Source organism: Salarias fasciatus, chromosome 12, assembly GCF_902148845.1.
Source record: "Salarias fasciatus chromosome 12, fSalaFa1.1, whole genome shotgun sequence".
Classification (NCBI taxonomy): Eukaryota; Metazoa; Chordata; class Actinopteri; order Blenniiformes; family Blenniidae; genus Salarias; species Salarias fasciatus.
The window spans coordinates 4,691,254-4,708,353 of record NC_043756.1 but is presented as its reverse complement, the minus strand read 5'-3'; the positions used below and the strand labels follow the sequence as shown (position 1 = coordinate 4,708,353).

The following is a 17,100-nucleotide window of genomic DNA, read 5'->3' as shown; positions in this document are numbered from 1 at the left end:
AAGGGTATATCTTTAGATGCATGCTCCTTCCTTTTTCCCAATTGATCAAACCCACTTGTTTATTTCTGGTTGTACTGTACTGACTTTAATAAAGACTAAGGTGCTAAGTGTAAATTGTATCAGAAACATTTTCCAATTAAAATGAAACACGTTTAGCGATGAGGTTTGTGTTATTATAAAAGATAATTTATATATAAGAATTTTCTCTATAAAATGAAATTCTCTCTCTGCAGTTTGCAGCAGCTGTATTTGTAGCACTTGGTGCATTTATGGTAAAACTTTAGACTGCTAGCACTTTACAACTCTCTTCTTAATTTATTCCTTTTTTGCAAAATGTCAGTCTTGGAGTTTATTTAGTCCAGCAGCTCCAATAACCTCATCAATAGTTCAATATATCTCCAACTCACCCTTGAGCACTACAGAGTGGAAAGAAGAAAACTAAAATGTAAATGAACTGTTTTAGGGTCACTGGTAGAGAACACCATGAATCAATGTATAAGAAGAGCTGTATTCATGATAGTATAGACGTTTCTTTTACAAAGGTCGTAAGGTCACTGTAAGGGCTCTTGGATACCTCACTGGAAAATGTCGGTTAGCAACTGGGCAGCCATCACAGCTGGAGACGTCTTCAGTGTCCCCAACGCAGCATTTGACCAGTCACATGTGGAAATATGAGCCACCTCAAATCCACAACCAGCAATATATACGACTGGTGTGAAGTTAATGTTAAATACTGTGAGAACGCAGTCGTTTTCATGCTGCATTTAAAAAAAAAAAAGAAGAAGAAGAACTGTCTCCAGTGATGATGCCCCCAGCTGTGCATTGACTTTCTCATGGAGGGCAGGAGTGTGTGTGTTTTCTGCTGGGATGACTCTTGGTTCTCTCTTGTCTTTAGATACCAGCCTGTTGATATCATTCAACCAACCTATCATGTATTGCCAGCCTCATTCGGGGATTCTGATTGGCACATTGTCACAGGCAACTCTCTTACCACCACCAATGAGTCCCCACGTAGAAAACCCTCACAGCATGAGCTGGAGAAACAGAGAATGCCAGGTGACTATTTTCTTTTTCTCTTCTACCCTTGTTGTAAGACTGACTGGGCGCCCGTGCCTTTTTTTTCTTGTGTCCCCCCCACCCCTCCCACTTTCCCTTTCCCTCCCCGTTTTTTTCTTTCTTTTTCTTTTGTTTTTGTTTGTTTTTTTTGGGTCCCCCCTCCTTTTTTTTTTTTTTTTTTTTGTTTTGTTTTGTTTTTTTTGTTTGTTTTGTTTTTGGTTTTCCTCGCTCTCCTTTCTTGCAGAGCATGACCTCCTGAGGCAGGAGCTGAACAACCGCTTCCTGGTTCAGAGTTCAGAGCGGGGCCGGGGGCCGTCCGCCTCGCCGCTGGCCCCTGTGTCACTCCTGAGGGCCGAGTTTCACCAACATCAGCACATGCACCAGCACCAACACACCCACCAGCACACCTTCACGCCCTTCCCCGCCAGTCTGCCCCCGGCCGCCATCCTCACCCCGCCCACCGCACCCCCCATGGTGCGTACCCAAGCCAGAAATGTGAGGATAAGTAAAAAACAACAACAAAAAAAAAAAATCCAAAGCTCCCGTTAACCTCCCGCCAGCTCACCTGTCACCCCTCCCAATCTCCTCTTGGATCAGCTCCTCCCTTGTTTTCTTTTCCCCCGAAATTGACCAGATATCTCCCGTAGCCGAAGGAACACCTCCTGAACAAATACGACTTGATTTCGCCTTGAATTCTCCTCACTGTCGACTCGGAGCGGGGAGCACGACATCCGCTTTATGAAAGGCTGACGCTAATCCGCTAATAGACGCCACCTCCCATCATACAAACACACACACACACACACGCACGCATGCACAGCGTGACTAATTACGGCCAAACTCAGTTACAACATTGCACGTCATTCATGCTCTTCAACTATATTATTCATAGTGGGATTACATAACTGGAGCTGCCACGTTCCGTCGAGGCCTGTGGCTGCTGGTGATGAGAACGCAGACTGATCACCTGATCCCGCAGAAATTATTCACACTCACCTTTTGAACTCCACCACGGAGTTTTAGCTGTTTTGTGTTAGTGGATAAAAGCGGCCCGGGCGTTTGCATCTGGGTGCGTTTTACATGTTTTGGTGCGCTTGTTGACGACAGTCAGACGGGAATGACTTCCTGCAGACCCGTGCTGCTGTTGCTCGTGCGACCGGACTTTCCATTGACAGATTTCAAAGCGTTGCAGTCGGTCAGATGACTTCACTGCAGGAGAGAGGAGGGGACGAGGGGGCAATGACTTCACTGTAAAACTGTTTTGATAATGCTTCTAATTGCTTCCGTGCTTTGACTGCCATCATGTCTGGAGGGAGCCGGCGAGGGGAGGGAGGGGGGGTCTGGCAGCTCTCAGATTAGCACAGAGGAAAAAGGGTTATGACTATTCATCCATCATTTCAAATGCACAGCAATCTCTTGACAGTGGATTCGGAGGGGCCCCCCCATTTGTAGCTTTTTGGCATTAGTCTAATAGATCTAATCCATCATGTCATGACCTCTGATTAAGAGCCTGTGGTCCCATTAAGGCCCCCGCTCTAAAATTATCCTCTTCCTGTACATTAGAAATCAAAGCTCTGGTATTTATGGCAGCCTCAGATAAGTATAGAGACCCTCTAGATGGGTTTTCAGCCAACACACATGCTGTTATCTGGTCTGCTGCTCATTCCTGACATGGTAGGAATTATCCACAGTCCTGCGTTTGAAGATGAAAGAGCCGATTTTCCCCATCTCACTAATTCCAACATTATTTGAGCGCCGTGATGTACATAAACACCCATCTCTTGTTGCATTGTTTCACTGGGATTTGAGTCATTACTGTCCTTTGCTGTTGTTGTTGTTGTTTGTTGTTTGCTGTTTTTTTAATCTCGTGTCTTTTTACCCCCTCCTCTTTCTCCTCAGTAACTAAGCTGCTTCTTTCCTGATTGGTGCTTTTTTAGAAAAGCAGGAGTAATGATGATGTGGTTGATTTTACTGTTTTTTGTTTAGTTTTTTTTTCGTCTGTAAAAGGCAGAAAAAGTATTTCCCAGTCAGCCCCCCCCCCCCCCCCACTTCTCTCAGTCTTTCTCTCAGTCTTTTTTTCCCCTGCTGCTCTCCAGACGCCCCATGTCATTTCAACTATGTAACAGCCCTTGGCTAATGGCTGTAATTAATGAAATTATGAAGCCTCTATATTTGTTTATTGTTCTACGCCCTCAAGCAGCTGGCTTGCCAAATGGCATCAGTGAGCGCCCGCCCCTGTGCCCCCGCCGTGTCTTTGGACAAGGAATAGCCTTAATTGTTGTAAGATGAAATATTAGGCTTTAATTAGCCAAAGCTGTCTTCTATAAAACTGTGTCAGCCGCCATAAATTATGAAGGCAGGAGTTTGTTTTTCTCTTTTTTCCTCTTCTCTCTCACTCTCTCTCGTTTTTTTTTTTTTTTTTTTTTACAAGGCCATAAAGCGGCCAAAATCCCTTTTCCAGTGTCAGGCATTAAACAGGCTGTGCCTTCAGAAATGCAGAGGAGCTGTTTAATGAGCTCGGAAGCTGGCTCGCTGTTTCCTCTCAATAGGCCGTCTGTCTTTGATTTTGGCCCATTATCGCCCACAAACAGGGCCGCTAACACCATCGCTGCCGCCGCCACCGCTGCCATTTTGCGCGCAGATGTGAATGGCCCCCGCTTCACCGGAGGGCCCCTGACCCCAAACCCTGCGGCTCCTCCGCCGCCGGCCCAGCCCGGCCCGGCCCACGCCACGCCGCCCCGCCCGCTCCCTTCTCAGCCACCCGTGTCGCAGCACGCGCACACACAGAAAATCTGATTCATACCCATTCATTTTCTCCATTTTATGCAAACCCGAAACATCTGTTTCTGCCAAGGGAGCTTTGTGAAAACACTCGCAAAAAAAAGTACCTGCAAGTGGTTTGTGTATTTGCAGGATAGGAATAAGTTACTGTCACTTGTAATTAGACGTTTTTCAAAATAGAGAACCACTATTGGCTTGTCAGCGCACTGACAAAGTCTCCTTTCATGCGCGGGGCAGCGCTCGCTCTCGCCGCCTGCTCTCGTTCTCAGTTCACTGGCTGGATTCACGTTTGTTCTGGACGTGATGGAAGACTTTTTAACCACACACTTTTTCAAGAAAGACAAAAATGTCTAATTCAAGATGGAATTTTTCTAATATAGTACAATCACGGACAAGGTTCCCTTGAGTCGGATTGCTGTTAGATTGACGCTGATCTCCTCTGAATCAGCTCCTGACTCCCGCAGACGCCGTTCATTCGCTCGTCTCGGGTTCAGTCGTTTCCGACAGACGGTCGACTCGAGCTTCGTATGCTCTGTGTGTGATTTTCTGCACGAAGCTGCTTTTTGATTAAATCTGTTTTGAAGTCCAGGTTTTCCTGCTTTTCCCAACACTAAAAACAGCCCTGTGTCTCCATGTACCCCCCCCCCCCCCTCCCCTTCTTCTCTATACCATTGGGGCTTGTAAAAGAAAAAACTGCCTCAGCAGTCAAAAGCAATTAGATTCACATTTCTGCAAATTTTCCAGTGAATAGAAACAACTGGTCTGGTTTTAAAATGGTCTGATTCCTGAGCCGGACCTCCACGCCCAGCGTCTGTATGCTCAATTGGAAAATCATGCAGGCTGTCTTCATCTTGGCAGCCCGCTAAAGCGCTCGTATTGTTAGCAATTTAACTGCCTATCTGACCATGCTGTTTAAGTGAAGCCATGACCGGCGCGAGCCAGCTGCTTTCACTCCGGGGCTTATTATTCTGGATCAAACCCTGCTTATTACCAGTTACAGATGTTGTCCATGTTTTCTGTTTTGCTAATGCAATAATAATGAGACGTTATTATTAAAGAAGGCTTTTGCATGAAGGATTATGTGAAAGATTTTATGGATTGTTTTGCTGATCTTTTTTTCTCCTCTCTCTCTTTTCTTTTTCAGTTCGACAAATACACCCCCAAGCTGGACAATCCCTTCATCAGACATTCAAACGTGAGTTTCTTTTGTTGATCTCATGTAAATGTGTAATTTGCATTTTGGCAAATCAAATATAACACATATTTGAATGTTGCCGTGGGAGCGTTTGGACGTGGCCGTGGCTTTGTGTGGTGCACACGCTTCAGTCCTGTTCGTTTCACTGTATGATTTTTGCTATGTGTGTTTTTGTGTCCCCCCCTCCCCCCCGACTCCCTTTTCTCCCCAGTTCTTCCCCTCCTATCCCCCGACCATGCCAGGCATGCCCCCGCTGCTCCCACACTCAGGACCCTTCAGCTCGCTGCAAGGAGCCTTCCAGCCCAAGGTCAGAGCCACGTCCCCGCCCTCAGCCCGACGTTTCAGGGAGCAAAGCGGCGCGCCGAGCAGATCCCCGAGGGGGACGCTCGGCTGAAACTCAGACAAAATCATAACTCACATGAGGCAAAAACAGAATTGGAAATTGCAAGTTGACCTTTTTTCGTATATATTTTTGTTTGGAAATAACTCGCGCTCAAGTGGAGTTTGTTTTTGCTCAGGATTCCGCTTGCCGTCGGTGTTTAGTGTGGTTTGAAGCGCTTTTCGTGCATCAGAGAGGCCGCGTGCTCCGGGTGTAGTTCAAGGGAAAAAAACGGACAGACTACACTGATGTACTCAAATCTGATAAATAATACAATGTACTCCGAGGGCTTCTGACTGCGTGGAGAAGTTCTCTGACAGTCCTCCAATGATTTAGCGGAGAGCGCAGTGCAGGAAGATGGGGAACTCTGTAGTTGTTTGAAAAAACATGCTGCGATTGTGCAGTTGAAGCATTTGGTCTCTTTAAAGGTTAAATCAAGGGTCAACTTTTTAGCCGATACTTTTTTGAAGACACAGAGTTACAAGTATCTTTTAGTCTTTTAGTTACAGTATCATGAAACCCGTGGGAAACGTGTAAAACTGATAAACGCAACACATATTTCATGATTTATAGCTGAAACTATTCCCTAAATGTGACACACCTCTCACTGGATTCCTATAGCGGTTTATGAAATCTTTTTTTGTTTGTTTGTTTCAAAAGAAAGTTGCCAAACATGCATGAATCGTGTCTGTTGTTAGGAGATTGATGGGCACTGTGAATAAGTAGCTTCCCCATTTTTTCCTATTTTGTCGGACTTTGTTCACGTGACCTGGCAAACTAACTGAAGAGGCTTTTTTTATGAATTAAAGAGGCATGTTTATGTTAATATGTGACAAGTTTAAAGCTGAAGTGCCCTGCTTTGTCATTAATTACAAAATTGTAGAAATGGTGCTAAAAAGGTCCAGTGTGTCCGACACATAAACAAGAGTTCTGTGATTTTCATGAACTGTTAGTTTGGACAAAATTACTAAACAGTCCAATAAAACTTTCAAGAAAATATATCAGGAAATGAATGAAGCCAAATACTTGGTCACACACTCTCCACACTGTATTCCCTGCCTGTGCTGTTCTTCCTCGCGTCACAAACACATCTCATTAAATCCAATATATTATTCTGTTAAACTTGACTGAACCTGAACCGGAGCGAGAGCCGCATATGTACCAGACAGGCTGAGCTGAAGATAAGACAGTGATTCCTGTCTCTGTCGAAGAGACTGTGTGTGAGTCTGTGTGTGTGTGTGTGTGTGTGTGTGTGTGTGTGTCTGGCAGATGCTCACGGCCTGTGACCTGAAGTAAGCCACCAATCAAAGCTGGCCTAAATCCGCTGGCCTTATTCCCAGTGGGCTCAGTCATGGAGGGGCCCTTTTTTTTTGTGGCAGCACCCCTCCAGATGGTTCAAGGAACACTCTTATGCGTCCAAAGCCCCTGCTAAGTATTCTTGGAGATGAGCTCGGGGACTGCGGGCTGGAGATGTGTGTGTTTGTTTGTGGCGTCTGGCAACCCGGGTCACCCTGCAGAATCATCCTTTCCCAACCAGGCAGGGGGAGGCTAATAAGGCTGATATGGACGCTTGCGCTCCCAAGACTTAAAGCCAGATGAGGAGATCGCAGATGTGGATCCCTGCATGGCTCGCCGCCTGTAGCGTCCTCGCAGTTTTTATCTACATCAGCTGTAAAGTGCCAGTAATTGAGGATTAGTAAGCTATAGTGCGACTGAGGCAGGATATTGGATGAAAGTGATGCTGGCACCACTAGCTGGAGGATCTTTGAGTGGTTTTACAATCTTTTTTTCAAAATACACTCACTTCCAGACGACAGACATCTATCTAGGACACTGACACCGGCTTTGAGCCTAAGCCTCGCAGTGTTTTGAATGTGATCATATTTGTCAGTACAGTAGAAAAAAACTGAAAAGTGGGATTACAATTGTCAATAGTTTCCTTCAGGGAATGTTTAAAAAAAAACTCTTCAAACCCCATCAGAGAATTATATCAGAAGTCTTTTTTTCTTTTCCTTGGATACAAAATCAGGGGGGGAGGGTTTACACACTGTGGATCTAACTATTGATCACCCCTTATTTTTCTCTTTCTGCTTGTCTCTCAGGCGTCTAATCCCATCGACGTGGCAGCGCGTCCCGGAGCCGTACCTCACACACTCCTACAGAAAGATCCACGGGTAAGAACCAACCTTTAGGCTCTCTTCTCTCGGACAAAAAAAGAAAAAAAAAAACCCTCGGATGCCCTACATATGTGTTCCAGAAATCAGTGAAGCCATATCTTTGCATCTGTGTCTCGTCGTGCGCTGCTATTGGCATGTGTAGCTACAGTTCCCCTCAAACGAAGACGATGATTTTCATCATTTGTGTCGATCTTTGTTGTTGATGATAACAGCCATCTGTTTGTCCACACAGATAACAGATCCATTCAGGACATCTGTCAGGGTGAGTGGATGCCTTAATCCTTCTTCAGTTTTGTTTTATTTCATTTTTTGCTTCATCTCTCTGGCCATTCCACAAAGTTTAGAGAAAAAAAACAAAAAAAGCACATTCTTCAACAATTCACCGCCGCCCGAATGCAGTGTTGTGGCTGCATTTGCGAGCTCGCTTTGAGGCTTGTATTGGGTTAAAGTCAGGGTTAGATCTTCCTAATCTGTTGCCTGGTTTGAAAAATTCTGACGAGCTTCCCACTTTGTAGTTTGGCCAGAAAAACTCAACGCCAGACTCCTTTTTTTAGCTCTCCGTATCAAAGCCAGCAGGCTAACCTCAGTCTCTCTCTAAATTTTTTAGAAACCTGGCAAGTGGTGCGCAGTGCATGTCCAGATCGCGTGGCAGATCTACCACCACCAGCAGAAAATGAAGGTGCGTGAGATAAATAAGGATGCCCTGCAGGAACAGGAACGTCACTGTCATGCTAAACCAAACACACTCTCTTAGTTACCAATTCCACACATGACTTGTTCACTGACTTGATCCTGTTAAGTTAGAAAAAGTTATAAAAGTGAGAAATTAAACTAGAAGTGGCTCTATCAACTTCCACAAATGGAGAAGCAGATCATGGAGGCGCTGAGCCGCAGTAGCTGCACCGGCTGAAATGCAACATGTAAACATAGCCTTAAAATTCCTGTGTGGAAATGCTCCTCCTCCGGACGGCGGATGGTGTGGCCTTGCCCCGGAGAGCCTCTGCTAAAGCCACCGGCCCGCCGATGTCAGTTCTTGCAGGCCCTGAACCTCCGTTACAAAGGATTTAGTGTCCCTAATCAGCTTACATATATTTGTTATAACACAGCTGGCTAGAATTGGAAACATGCAGCCATTGTTGACGTCTCTGTCCTCCTCTGATCTCTCAGCCCAGTGTAGCCGAGGATAAACCCCGCTCACCCTCTCGCTGGATTTTGCGACTGTTCCAGACCGACCTAATTTTCCTCCGTCTTTGTGGTTGGCTTTCTCTTTTATCTCCAGCAAATGCAGGTGGACCCTCACAAGCTGGACATGAACGGGAAGCTGGACCTGTTCAGCCGCCCTCCAGCCCCGGGGGTCTTCCCAGGGTTCCCGTACCCCCACGACCTGGCGCGACCCCTCTTCTCGTCCACAGGTCAGTCGCGTCCCAGAGTACCTGCCGCCTGCAGCTCCCAGACAAATCATTCAAAAGGCTGAAATTATCCCATTTGCAGAGCCTGCCGCTGCGATTTCTGCCCGCATGCAAATGAACATTTATAACCGCATGTCAAAAAAACTCTGCACGGAAACGGCAACGGGTTTTTTTTTTTTTTTTTTTTTTTTTTTTTTTTTTCCCACCCTCTCATGTAATGTTCACTTAATTATAGTGCTTTGGTAGGAAATGTTTTGCCAGTAAAGGGAGTCGGATACGTCTATGAATATGTATGACTCTCAGTTAGGTAATTGACTGATTTGCCCTGCGTCGGAGGGCAACAGAGAGGAGATCGGCCTTTGACTGGTAATTATGCAGCGGTGTGTCAGAGGCACTTCGGTAATTGGTTCTTTCATTAACAATTCATGGAATATGGGTGATGGTAACAGTGTTTTGTGGACGAGGCGCGTTCGAGAACTGACCTCACTAAGCTGCAGTGGATTCATGCACAAACATGCAATAGCTGCAATAAAAGCAGATTATTAGTTGCAGATTTAGTCGGCGGAGTCACTCCACCACCCGTACCGAGCTTACAAGCTTATTTAACAGTATTAAAATGCTGTAGCAGACGTGTATTTATTGATGTTTGCTCGTATTTGTATTTCATTAGTTTATCTCCTGAGTCATTTCTCAGTTCGGGCTTCCATTTGTTCTGAATAACGAATGATTTCAGATGACTCCTGCAGGGCTAAATGAATAAACAGGAGAATAAAATGTGACCGTCTGTGCTCTGGCAGGCTCTGGACACCCGGCTCCATCCCCGTACGGCCCGGCCCCCCACCCCAGCGGCTTCCTGCCTCCGAGCCATTTGGCAGGTAAGTGTAAGTAACCCCACCTTTACAACTTTTTATACATTCCCCCCCCACCCCTCTCTCTGTCCATGTATCTTTCACTCACTCACCCACTCACTCACTCACCCACTCCCTCTGTTGCACTCATGTTTCAAACACATTATGAGCCGCCGGGGTGTAATTTAAATCCAAAATATTTCTAGTTTTGATCCCAGGTTCATTTCAAGGTTAATGCAGAATCCAGTTGGCCACGGCCGGCTGCAGCACTTCTTAAGCAAACTCGCAGTTTACGGTAATGGAGTGTGTAGCCATCCTATAATCATCCGGAATGATTCATAGCGCGACCTTAAATAACTCCGTCTGGGGTGTTTAAAAAGATGTAGTTTCCAGCCTCCAGACCTATATGTCATTCCTCATTTATTTGGACAAACTCTGCAGTGCAGCGCTGGGTCTGACTCCGTCCTCTGTGAGGCTGCACCGCTTACTTTTGGTTTTCTTAATGAAGGGTCGTCCGTTTTGACGGAGCGACTCGTGCATTTTGTTTGGGTTTTTCTTTTTTTTTTTTCTTTTTTTTTTTTTTCTTTTGCATCTGTTTTGAGTCGCTTCGCACACTTTTTTTGGGTGGAACAGCTGCAGAATTTATGTGGTGAGGAGGTAGATTTAGCAGAGGGCAACGGCTCAACTGTTGTCCTAATTGGTATGTATGCAGTCTCTCCTATTTAAAAAAAAATAAAAAAAATAAAAAAAATACGCATTTTATCTTCCTCTGGAGTGTTTAGTGGTTGAAACGACTGACTTCTTTGTTCCCTCTGTGAATTTGGAAGTTGTAGCGTGTGACAGAGGAGTCTTATCAGACACTCATTCCCCCGGTACGTCGCTCTGCTCTTTCTGGTTTAGTTTTTTCGGCTCATATTTCCCTTTTTCTTTCCTCAGTCCGTTTTCAGATCAGCCCCATGAACTGAAAAGAACTTTGTTTCCCCCTGGAGCTGTGTTATCCCACGAGCCCCGGCAGGGTCAGACACACTCCAGCCCAGTTAGCGGCAGTGAATTCAGCATCCAGGTGACCTGGCTACCGCAGGATTACCGCAGAATGAGCGTTAGGGTGGCAGCGCTGAAATAATAATTTAAAAAATAAATAAAAAAAAAAAAACAGCTCGCTTGTAAGAGAAAAGCCGAGTGGAACGGGTTGGTGTTGGGGTGAGCACTGCTAGCCAGCCCCCCTTTTGCTAATCCCTGTTTGGCATTTTGCAGATCCTTTCAGTCGCTCCAGTTCCTTTGGCGGCCTCGGCAACCTTTCAAGCAGTGCCTTCGGAGGATTAGGCAACCCCTCGCTTGGTAAGCGCTGGCCCCCTCTCCTCCTCCACCGCTCCCCCCGCTTCCAATCTGGCCTCGGCGGCCACTGACAGAACAGAGCAGGTCAGCGTTAGACCACAGGGAGAGCCAGGAGGGGCCCAAAAAAAAAAAAAAAAAAAAAAAAATCAAGACACTTAGGTCTAGTTTCTGTGTCAAAACAGCCCGAGCAGAGAGAGGCCCAACAAGGCAGCACAGCCCACCACAGCAAACCTCCTCCCTGCCTCCGCTTCACCCACCAAGCATGTCCCCGACAGCCTGGCTTTAATCTGGCGGCGCTGCTGCCAGCAGCCACTCTCAGGTCTGCTGTTCGGTGGCAATTCATCTATTAATTATTTGACAAGCCCCTTCTGCACCACCACGGAGGGCTCTCTCTTCTCCCTCCGCATCCCCGTCTCTGTGCCTTTCTCTCTTTCTCTTCATCCCTTCCTATTCCTATGTGCCAAATCGGTCGCCCCGTTGTGAAAGTGGATGTGATTGGAATAGACGTGCCGTGGAATGCTGAGGTCTCCCTTGGCTTTTCACAGCTCTCAACTCCAGAGGGCAAGTGAGTCTCCCCTGTTCATCCGGTGCAGAGGAGGGAGGCGAGGGAGAGGAGGGGACAAGCCCTTTAGTTTAAAAGCAAATGAGCAGGGTTTTTCTTTTTTTTTTCTTTTTTTTTTTTTTTCCTCTGGTGGAGGCAGCCATTAACCTCTAACTCTTTCAAGCAGCTCCGCTGAGAGAACCTCCAGAGACAAAGACAAAAGCAGCTTTTGTTGTTGAGTCTTTCTCATCTTATGTGTCCTCAAGAAGGTTTTGTGCCCAATTAACTTACAGTGGGTCCCACGCCCGTCTCCGTCTTTCTTCCAGGGTCCAACAGTGTGTTTGGCACCAAGGAGGGGCCAGGAGGACTGCCCACGTTTGGCAGCCCCCACCACGACACCTGGAACCGGCTGCGGCGCACCCCGCCGTCCTTCCCCACCCCGCCGCAGTGGCCCAAATCCACGGACGCCGAGAGGAGCAGCTCGGCCAACAGCCACGAGAGAGAGCGAGAGAGGGAGCGAGAGCGGGAGAGAGAGCGGGAGAGGGAGAGAGAGAAGAGAGACTCGTCTATCGGCAAAGAGGAGAAAGATAAGGACAGGTGAGCTGCTGCTTTCTGTTTTTTATTTAACTGTCGTTAAACCTTTCTGAAATAATTCTTCGCTCTTTAATGTTGAGGCTGTATTCAAAGCAGCGTTATTTCAAACAAATGTAAATAACACCACTGTGAATATTTGCATACACATCTGAAACCACGTTCACACAAGTGTTTGAATACTTTCCTACTCTACGGATACAATACTACATCTAAAATGGGACATTAGCATATCTTCCACACGATCGATGAACAGAAGCACTTGTGCGACCCAGACTTTCCGAGCCACAGTCCTTCAGGTAATCATTAGTAGTCTCTTCAAAAAAAAAACTGAATAAACTGAACTTTCTGCAAGGAAATGGACACAAATCAGACATGTAACAAGCTGCTGTGGCAGAAGTTTTTTTGTCAGAAATTAATTGGAACGGTCTCCAGATAGATTTTTAGCGCTAAAGTTGGGATTTATTGTTGCATTTGAAAAATAACGAACATCAGACAGAGGCAAGAGCGCTGCCGTTGGATTTTTTTCAAAAGCATTCAGTGGAAATATTAATGAAAGTACTGTTGCCTTATTTCCATACAGGGATTCTGTGGATCGTAACCGCCACTCCAACCGTTCTTCTCCCGCCTCGGCTCCGGTCAGCTACCAGATCAGCAGCCTGATTCGCTCCAACAGCCAGAACTCCAGCGATTCGGGTCGCCATCACAGCGGCAGCGTAGACCGGGTCCGAGAGGCGGAGAAGGAGCTGCTGGAGCGCCACCGGGAGTCTTCCACGTTGGCGGACGTGAAGGTGAAGGAGAGTCGCTCGCCGGGCAAAGAGATGCTGGAGAGGAGACCGTCGGAAGACTCCATCAAGCCGGCTCAGCGGTCTCCGTCTCCGTACTCCAAGGCGGTGATCAGCGAGCAAGGCATGAAGATGGCTGGCGTGCCTCCTTCGGCCATCAAGGACAACGACAGGAAAGAGCCGCCGCCCGCGGATCTCCTGCACAAGGTGAAGAACGACATGAAGATCAAGGAGGAGAGGAAGGAGGAGCAGGAGGTGATGGTGGTGAGTTCGGAGCCGGCCCCCCAACCGCCCATCCAGGTCCTGTCCGCTCCCACCAGCCAGCCGGGGAACCCTCACCACCACCATCCGCCTCTGTCCCAGCAGCCCCCGCTCCCCTCGCCCCGTGGCAGCGACATCCCGGCGCCCGGCCTGCACGGCGTGCCCATGGCGCACTCCCTGCCGCTCTCCATGAGCGCCATGCCCCAGATGGGCAGCCTCAACGTGCTGGACCGCGCCCGCATGGCCCCGTTCATGGGCGTGAGCCCCCTGGCGGGACGGGAGCGCCTCCCCCACACGGCCTTCCCCTGGGACCCGCTGAGAGAGGCGTACCGCAGTCTGGACCTGCAGCGGCGCATGGACTTCCAGCTGCGGGCCGAGCAGGGCCACCGCTTCCCCAGCGTGTACGAGCAGGAGCGGGCCTACCGCGAGCGGGAGGCGCACGACTACTCCCACCACGAGCACCTGCTGGAGGTGCGGCGGGAACACGAGCGCATGCGGCAGCAGGCGGAGGAGCGGGAGCGCCTCCACCTGAGGGAGGAGCTGGACCGAGCGCGCCTCCATCAGCTGCACCAGTCCCCCATGGAGGGCCACCTGCCCCACATGCCCCCCTTCATGCCCCACCTGGGCGGCATGCCGTACCCCAGACTCAGCCCCTCCACGGGACACAACGGCCCCCTGAACAGAACACCGCCCACCGCCGCGCTCAGCGCCCCCCCTCCCCTCGTCCCAGCCGGCAGTGCCAGGCCGTCGTCGCCCCGGAGGACTACCCCCCTCACCACAACCCAGGACCCGAGGGACTACTCCCCATCTCGCAACCCCAAAGAGGTAGAGGCTCGGTAGCTTCTTGGAAAAAAAGTGCACAAAGTCTTACTGGGCGCTGGTAGTTGTGAACGAAATGCACTGCTCTTCACCAGAGAGGAGCACAACTCCCTAAGGGAAAGGGTATGATTGTACAAGTTCTAGTGGACTGAAGGTTGAATAATGTCGGCAAAGAGAACACAAATATGTGTACGTTTATTTCCGACTTAAATATTTGATAATTATTAATATATTAATCCAATACTTTTTTCAGCTTTGTGCGAAAAGAGAGACCCTGAAATGAGTTTGTACATTTCCTATACTTGTTCCATGTATAGATATCATTTCTATGAATTTTATGTATTTTGTGCATTAGTCACGCCTTTTACAATATTTATCCCAGTTGATTGTGAGACATATCCCTTATGATCCACTGTAAAGACTGGATTTTGGTTTCAACCTTTCAGTAATTTAACCTCATGGTACCAGGATATCCTCAGCAATGACGACGTACAATGCTACATTACCTATTTGTTTTATTTGTTTTGCCTTTGAGATATGCAGATAAATATATATTATGAGGTCTTTGTTCAATCTCTGTAAAGAAAACAGATGTAAATAATTTGTTGATATTCCTTCTCTGCAAGGTTTCCATGTAAATTTATTAGGCTTTTTAACCATTTCTACAAAAAAAAAGAAAAAAAAAGAAAAAAACAAAACAAAATGAAATGAAACGTGGGGAAAGACTTGCCTGTTGGTTGGAGAGAAGGCTGGCCAATGAATGGGAAGCATGGAGAGAGGGTGTTGTCCGGAGGCTCTCGATGGATCATCTGCAATCTATGCAAAGCAGCACACAGCACCCGAACGAGGAAACCACGCGGAGGAAGCAGACATTACTGGTAATGATGAAAGAAACTTGGAGTAACCCATGTTTATACTCACCGATGGAATTACTGAAAGACTTCCAAGTCACAAACTGGACCAGCCCCAGAGACAGAGAGCGGAGGACACTTTTCAGTGGACGGCGAAGGGACTTTATCTGTCAACCTTGTGGTGTTGTGCAGTTGTTTTTCTTAGACTCTTGTATACAAAACAAGTAGAGTTTTAGGCGTGCAAAAAAAATTACAATGAACATTCATGGTTTAAAATGTACGGAATAAAGTTTGGACCTAATGTCAAACTTTTCTTTTTGTCACTTGTGGCTAACCGTGGCGATTTGTGTCCGCGCTGACTACAGAGCTGTGAATTCATCTTTGTCCAGACCTCCTCGGCGGTGTATTTATGTGGACTTGATAGGTCTGCCAATAACGCTTGTCCCTCACTTTTCAGCATTTATGGTATTTGCTCATCTGATACCGAGCTATTACTTGAAAATCATAAAGGCAACTGACTTGGCTGGCAGAGTAGCCAAAGCCATCAGATCATTTGACCATAATCTGTCATACATGGGCTGCCGAGCTCTTCAGGGCGGATCGATGAGATTGGGCCGCGGCAATACAGGGAGGGACTAATAGAACATTGATTTTGTATGAAAGCAGGTTTTGAGTGTTTGTGTTGCAGGTAACCGATATTGACTGGCAGCCCAGCGGCGTATTGACCCGCGGTCTGGACTCATTAAGAGGAGCAATGCCTGGGAGGCAGGCTATCGGATGGTGGAAAGGAGCCTCCTCTGCTCATGCACACCACTCATCTGCTTTTCTAATGAGGCCGGAAGGCACTCCGGAGTGGGCCGCAGAGGGAGCCCAGAGGTGCTCCGTCCTTTTATTGACAAGACCTCGGCTGTGCTCGCCGCCCGTCCAGAGACAGCCAATTCATCCTGATAATGCCCCGACTACTCATCCCGCCGCCGTGCGCCGCGAGGCCCACCAATCCCGTCCCATGGCATCAGCCCGTAATGACAGCGTGGATCAAACCATGGCCAGGTCATTAGGGGATGTTATTGAAAATCAATGGCGCTCCTGTGTCTCACACACTCCAGCAGAGCTTTTAAAAGGCCTCCTTGAAAAGACTGTTTGCCCGAATGTGGTTGCCGCATTGGGAAGGCTTAAATCACTATCACTTTCAATTTAGGATCCTGGTAATTGAACCACATATTCCTCCTCCGGGTAGCATCTGTCAGTGGCCAGCTTCACTTTGGCACTGTGTGCTTTTAGTCCTAATAATCTAGTCAACAACAGGTACTTAACCCCTGTACTTGTTACGGCATACAGATTTTTCCTGTAACTATTATTTACCAAGCCAGCTTTGGTGGAAGAAAAACACACACCTTAAATTTCCCCCCCGACTCAATCACTCTGTCCTGTGCTCTATCCATTTTACGGCTGAGTGTGGAACGGCCCTCCGGAGATGAAAAGCTCCATCAATTTCACTCATCGTCTGGCAAGGTCAATTTATTTCAGCACACAGTCCATCATCAGATGGGAATCAATTGACACATTGCCTAGCATATCCAACCCAAGGTGGATTATTACAGCGTCTGCAATTGTCAGCTCCTTTCCAGGGCAATTTTTCATGTTTCCAAAGCTTTTCTGTTTGTTTTTGTTTTCGTTCTGTTTTTTCTTTTTCTTTTTTTTTTTCTCGCTGTGATTGATTCTGATTTTCTTATTGTTTTATATTTATGGAACGCTGTTACTGTGACAGGACTTCATGTCACAAAAAAAGCAACTGTGTGTGTGTGTGTGTTGTTTTTTTTTTTTTTTTTTTTTTTTTAATACACATTTCTCCAGTAATCCCAATTAATAGGATACGGTGGTATCTGAGGTAAGACATTGTTTTATTGTTCCACTAATCCCCTTCATTTATCTGTGAGAAACCTCAATGCTGAGGGTTTGGGATTGAATTTTCATGGTCTCAAATACCTCCGAAAAGCGCTTGGCACTGAGCTCACCCCAGATATAGCGAACAGTGGAGCAGGCCTAAGGGGCTTTTATGGAGCACAATGGCA

General features: G+C 47.2%; 1 protein-coding gene across 11 annotated transcripts in view; it reads left to right on the top strand.

Annotated features, from left to right (window-relative positions):
* Positions 1–15,336, top strand: part of fbrsl1 (fibrosin-like 1) — a 298,333-nt gene extending 282,997 nt beyond the window's left edge. For 4 of the 11 annotated variants that reach the window (XM_030104194.1, XM_030104190.1, XM_030104189.1 and 1 more), the window contains 11 exons: positions 1,301–1,551; positions 4,982–5,032; positions 5,244–5,339; positions 7,514–7,585; positions 7,821–7,850; positions 8,196–8,267; positions 8,868–9,000; positions 9,795–9,878; positions 11,100–11,183; positions 12,048–12,318; positions 12,896–15,336. In XM_030104194.1, the coding sequence (XP_029960054.1) occupies positions 1,301–1,551; positions 4,982–5,032; positions 5,244–5,339; positions 7,514–7,585; positions 7,821–7,850; positions 8,196–8,267; positions 8,868–9,000; positions 9,795–9,878; positions 11,100–11,183; positions 12,048–12,318; positions 12,896–14,198 (2,447 nt within the window). In that variant the 3' untranslated portion in view covers positions 14,199–15,336. Of the gene's footprint in view, positions 1–895; positions 1,057–1,300; positions 1,552–4,981; positions 5,033–5,243; positions 5,340–7,513; positions 7,586–7,820; positions 7,851–8,195; positions 8,268–8,867; positions 9,001–9,794; positions 9,879–11,099; positions 11,184–12,047; positions 12,319–12,895 lie in introns of all 11 variants that reach the window. The other 7 variants (XM_030104188.1, XM_030104187.1, XM_030104192.1 and 4 more) reach the window with 7 other exon arrangements.
* The last annotated feature ends 1,764 nt before the right edge of the window (positions 15,337–17,100 follow it).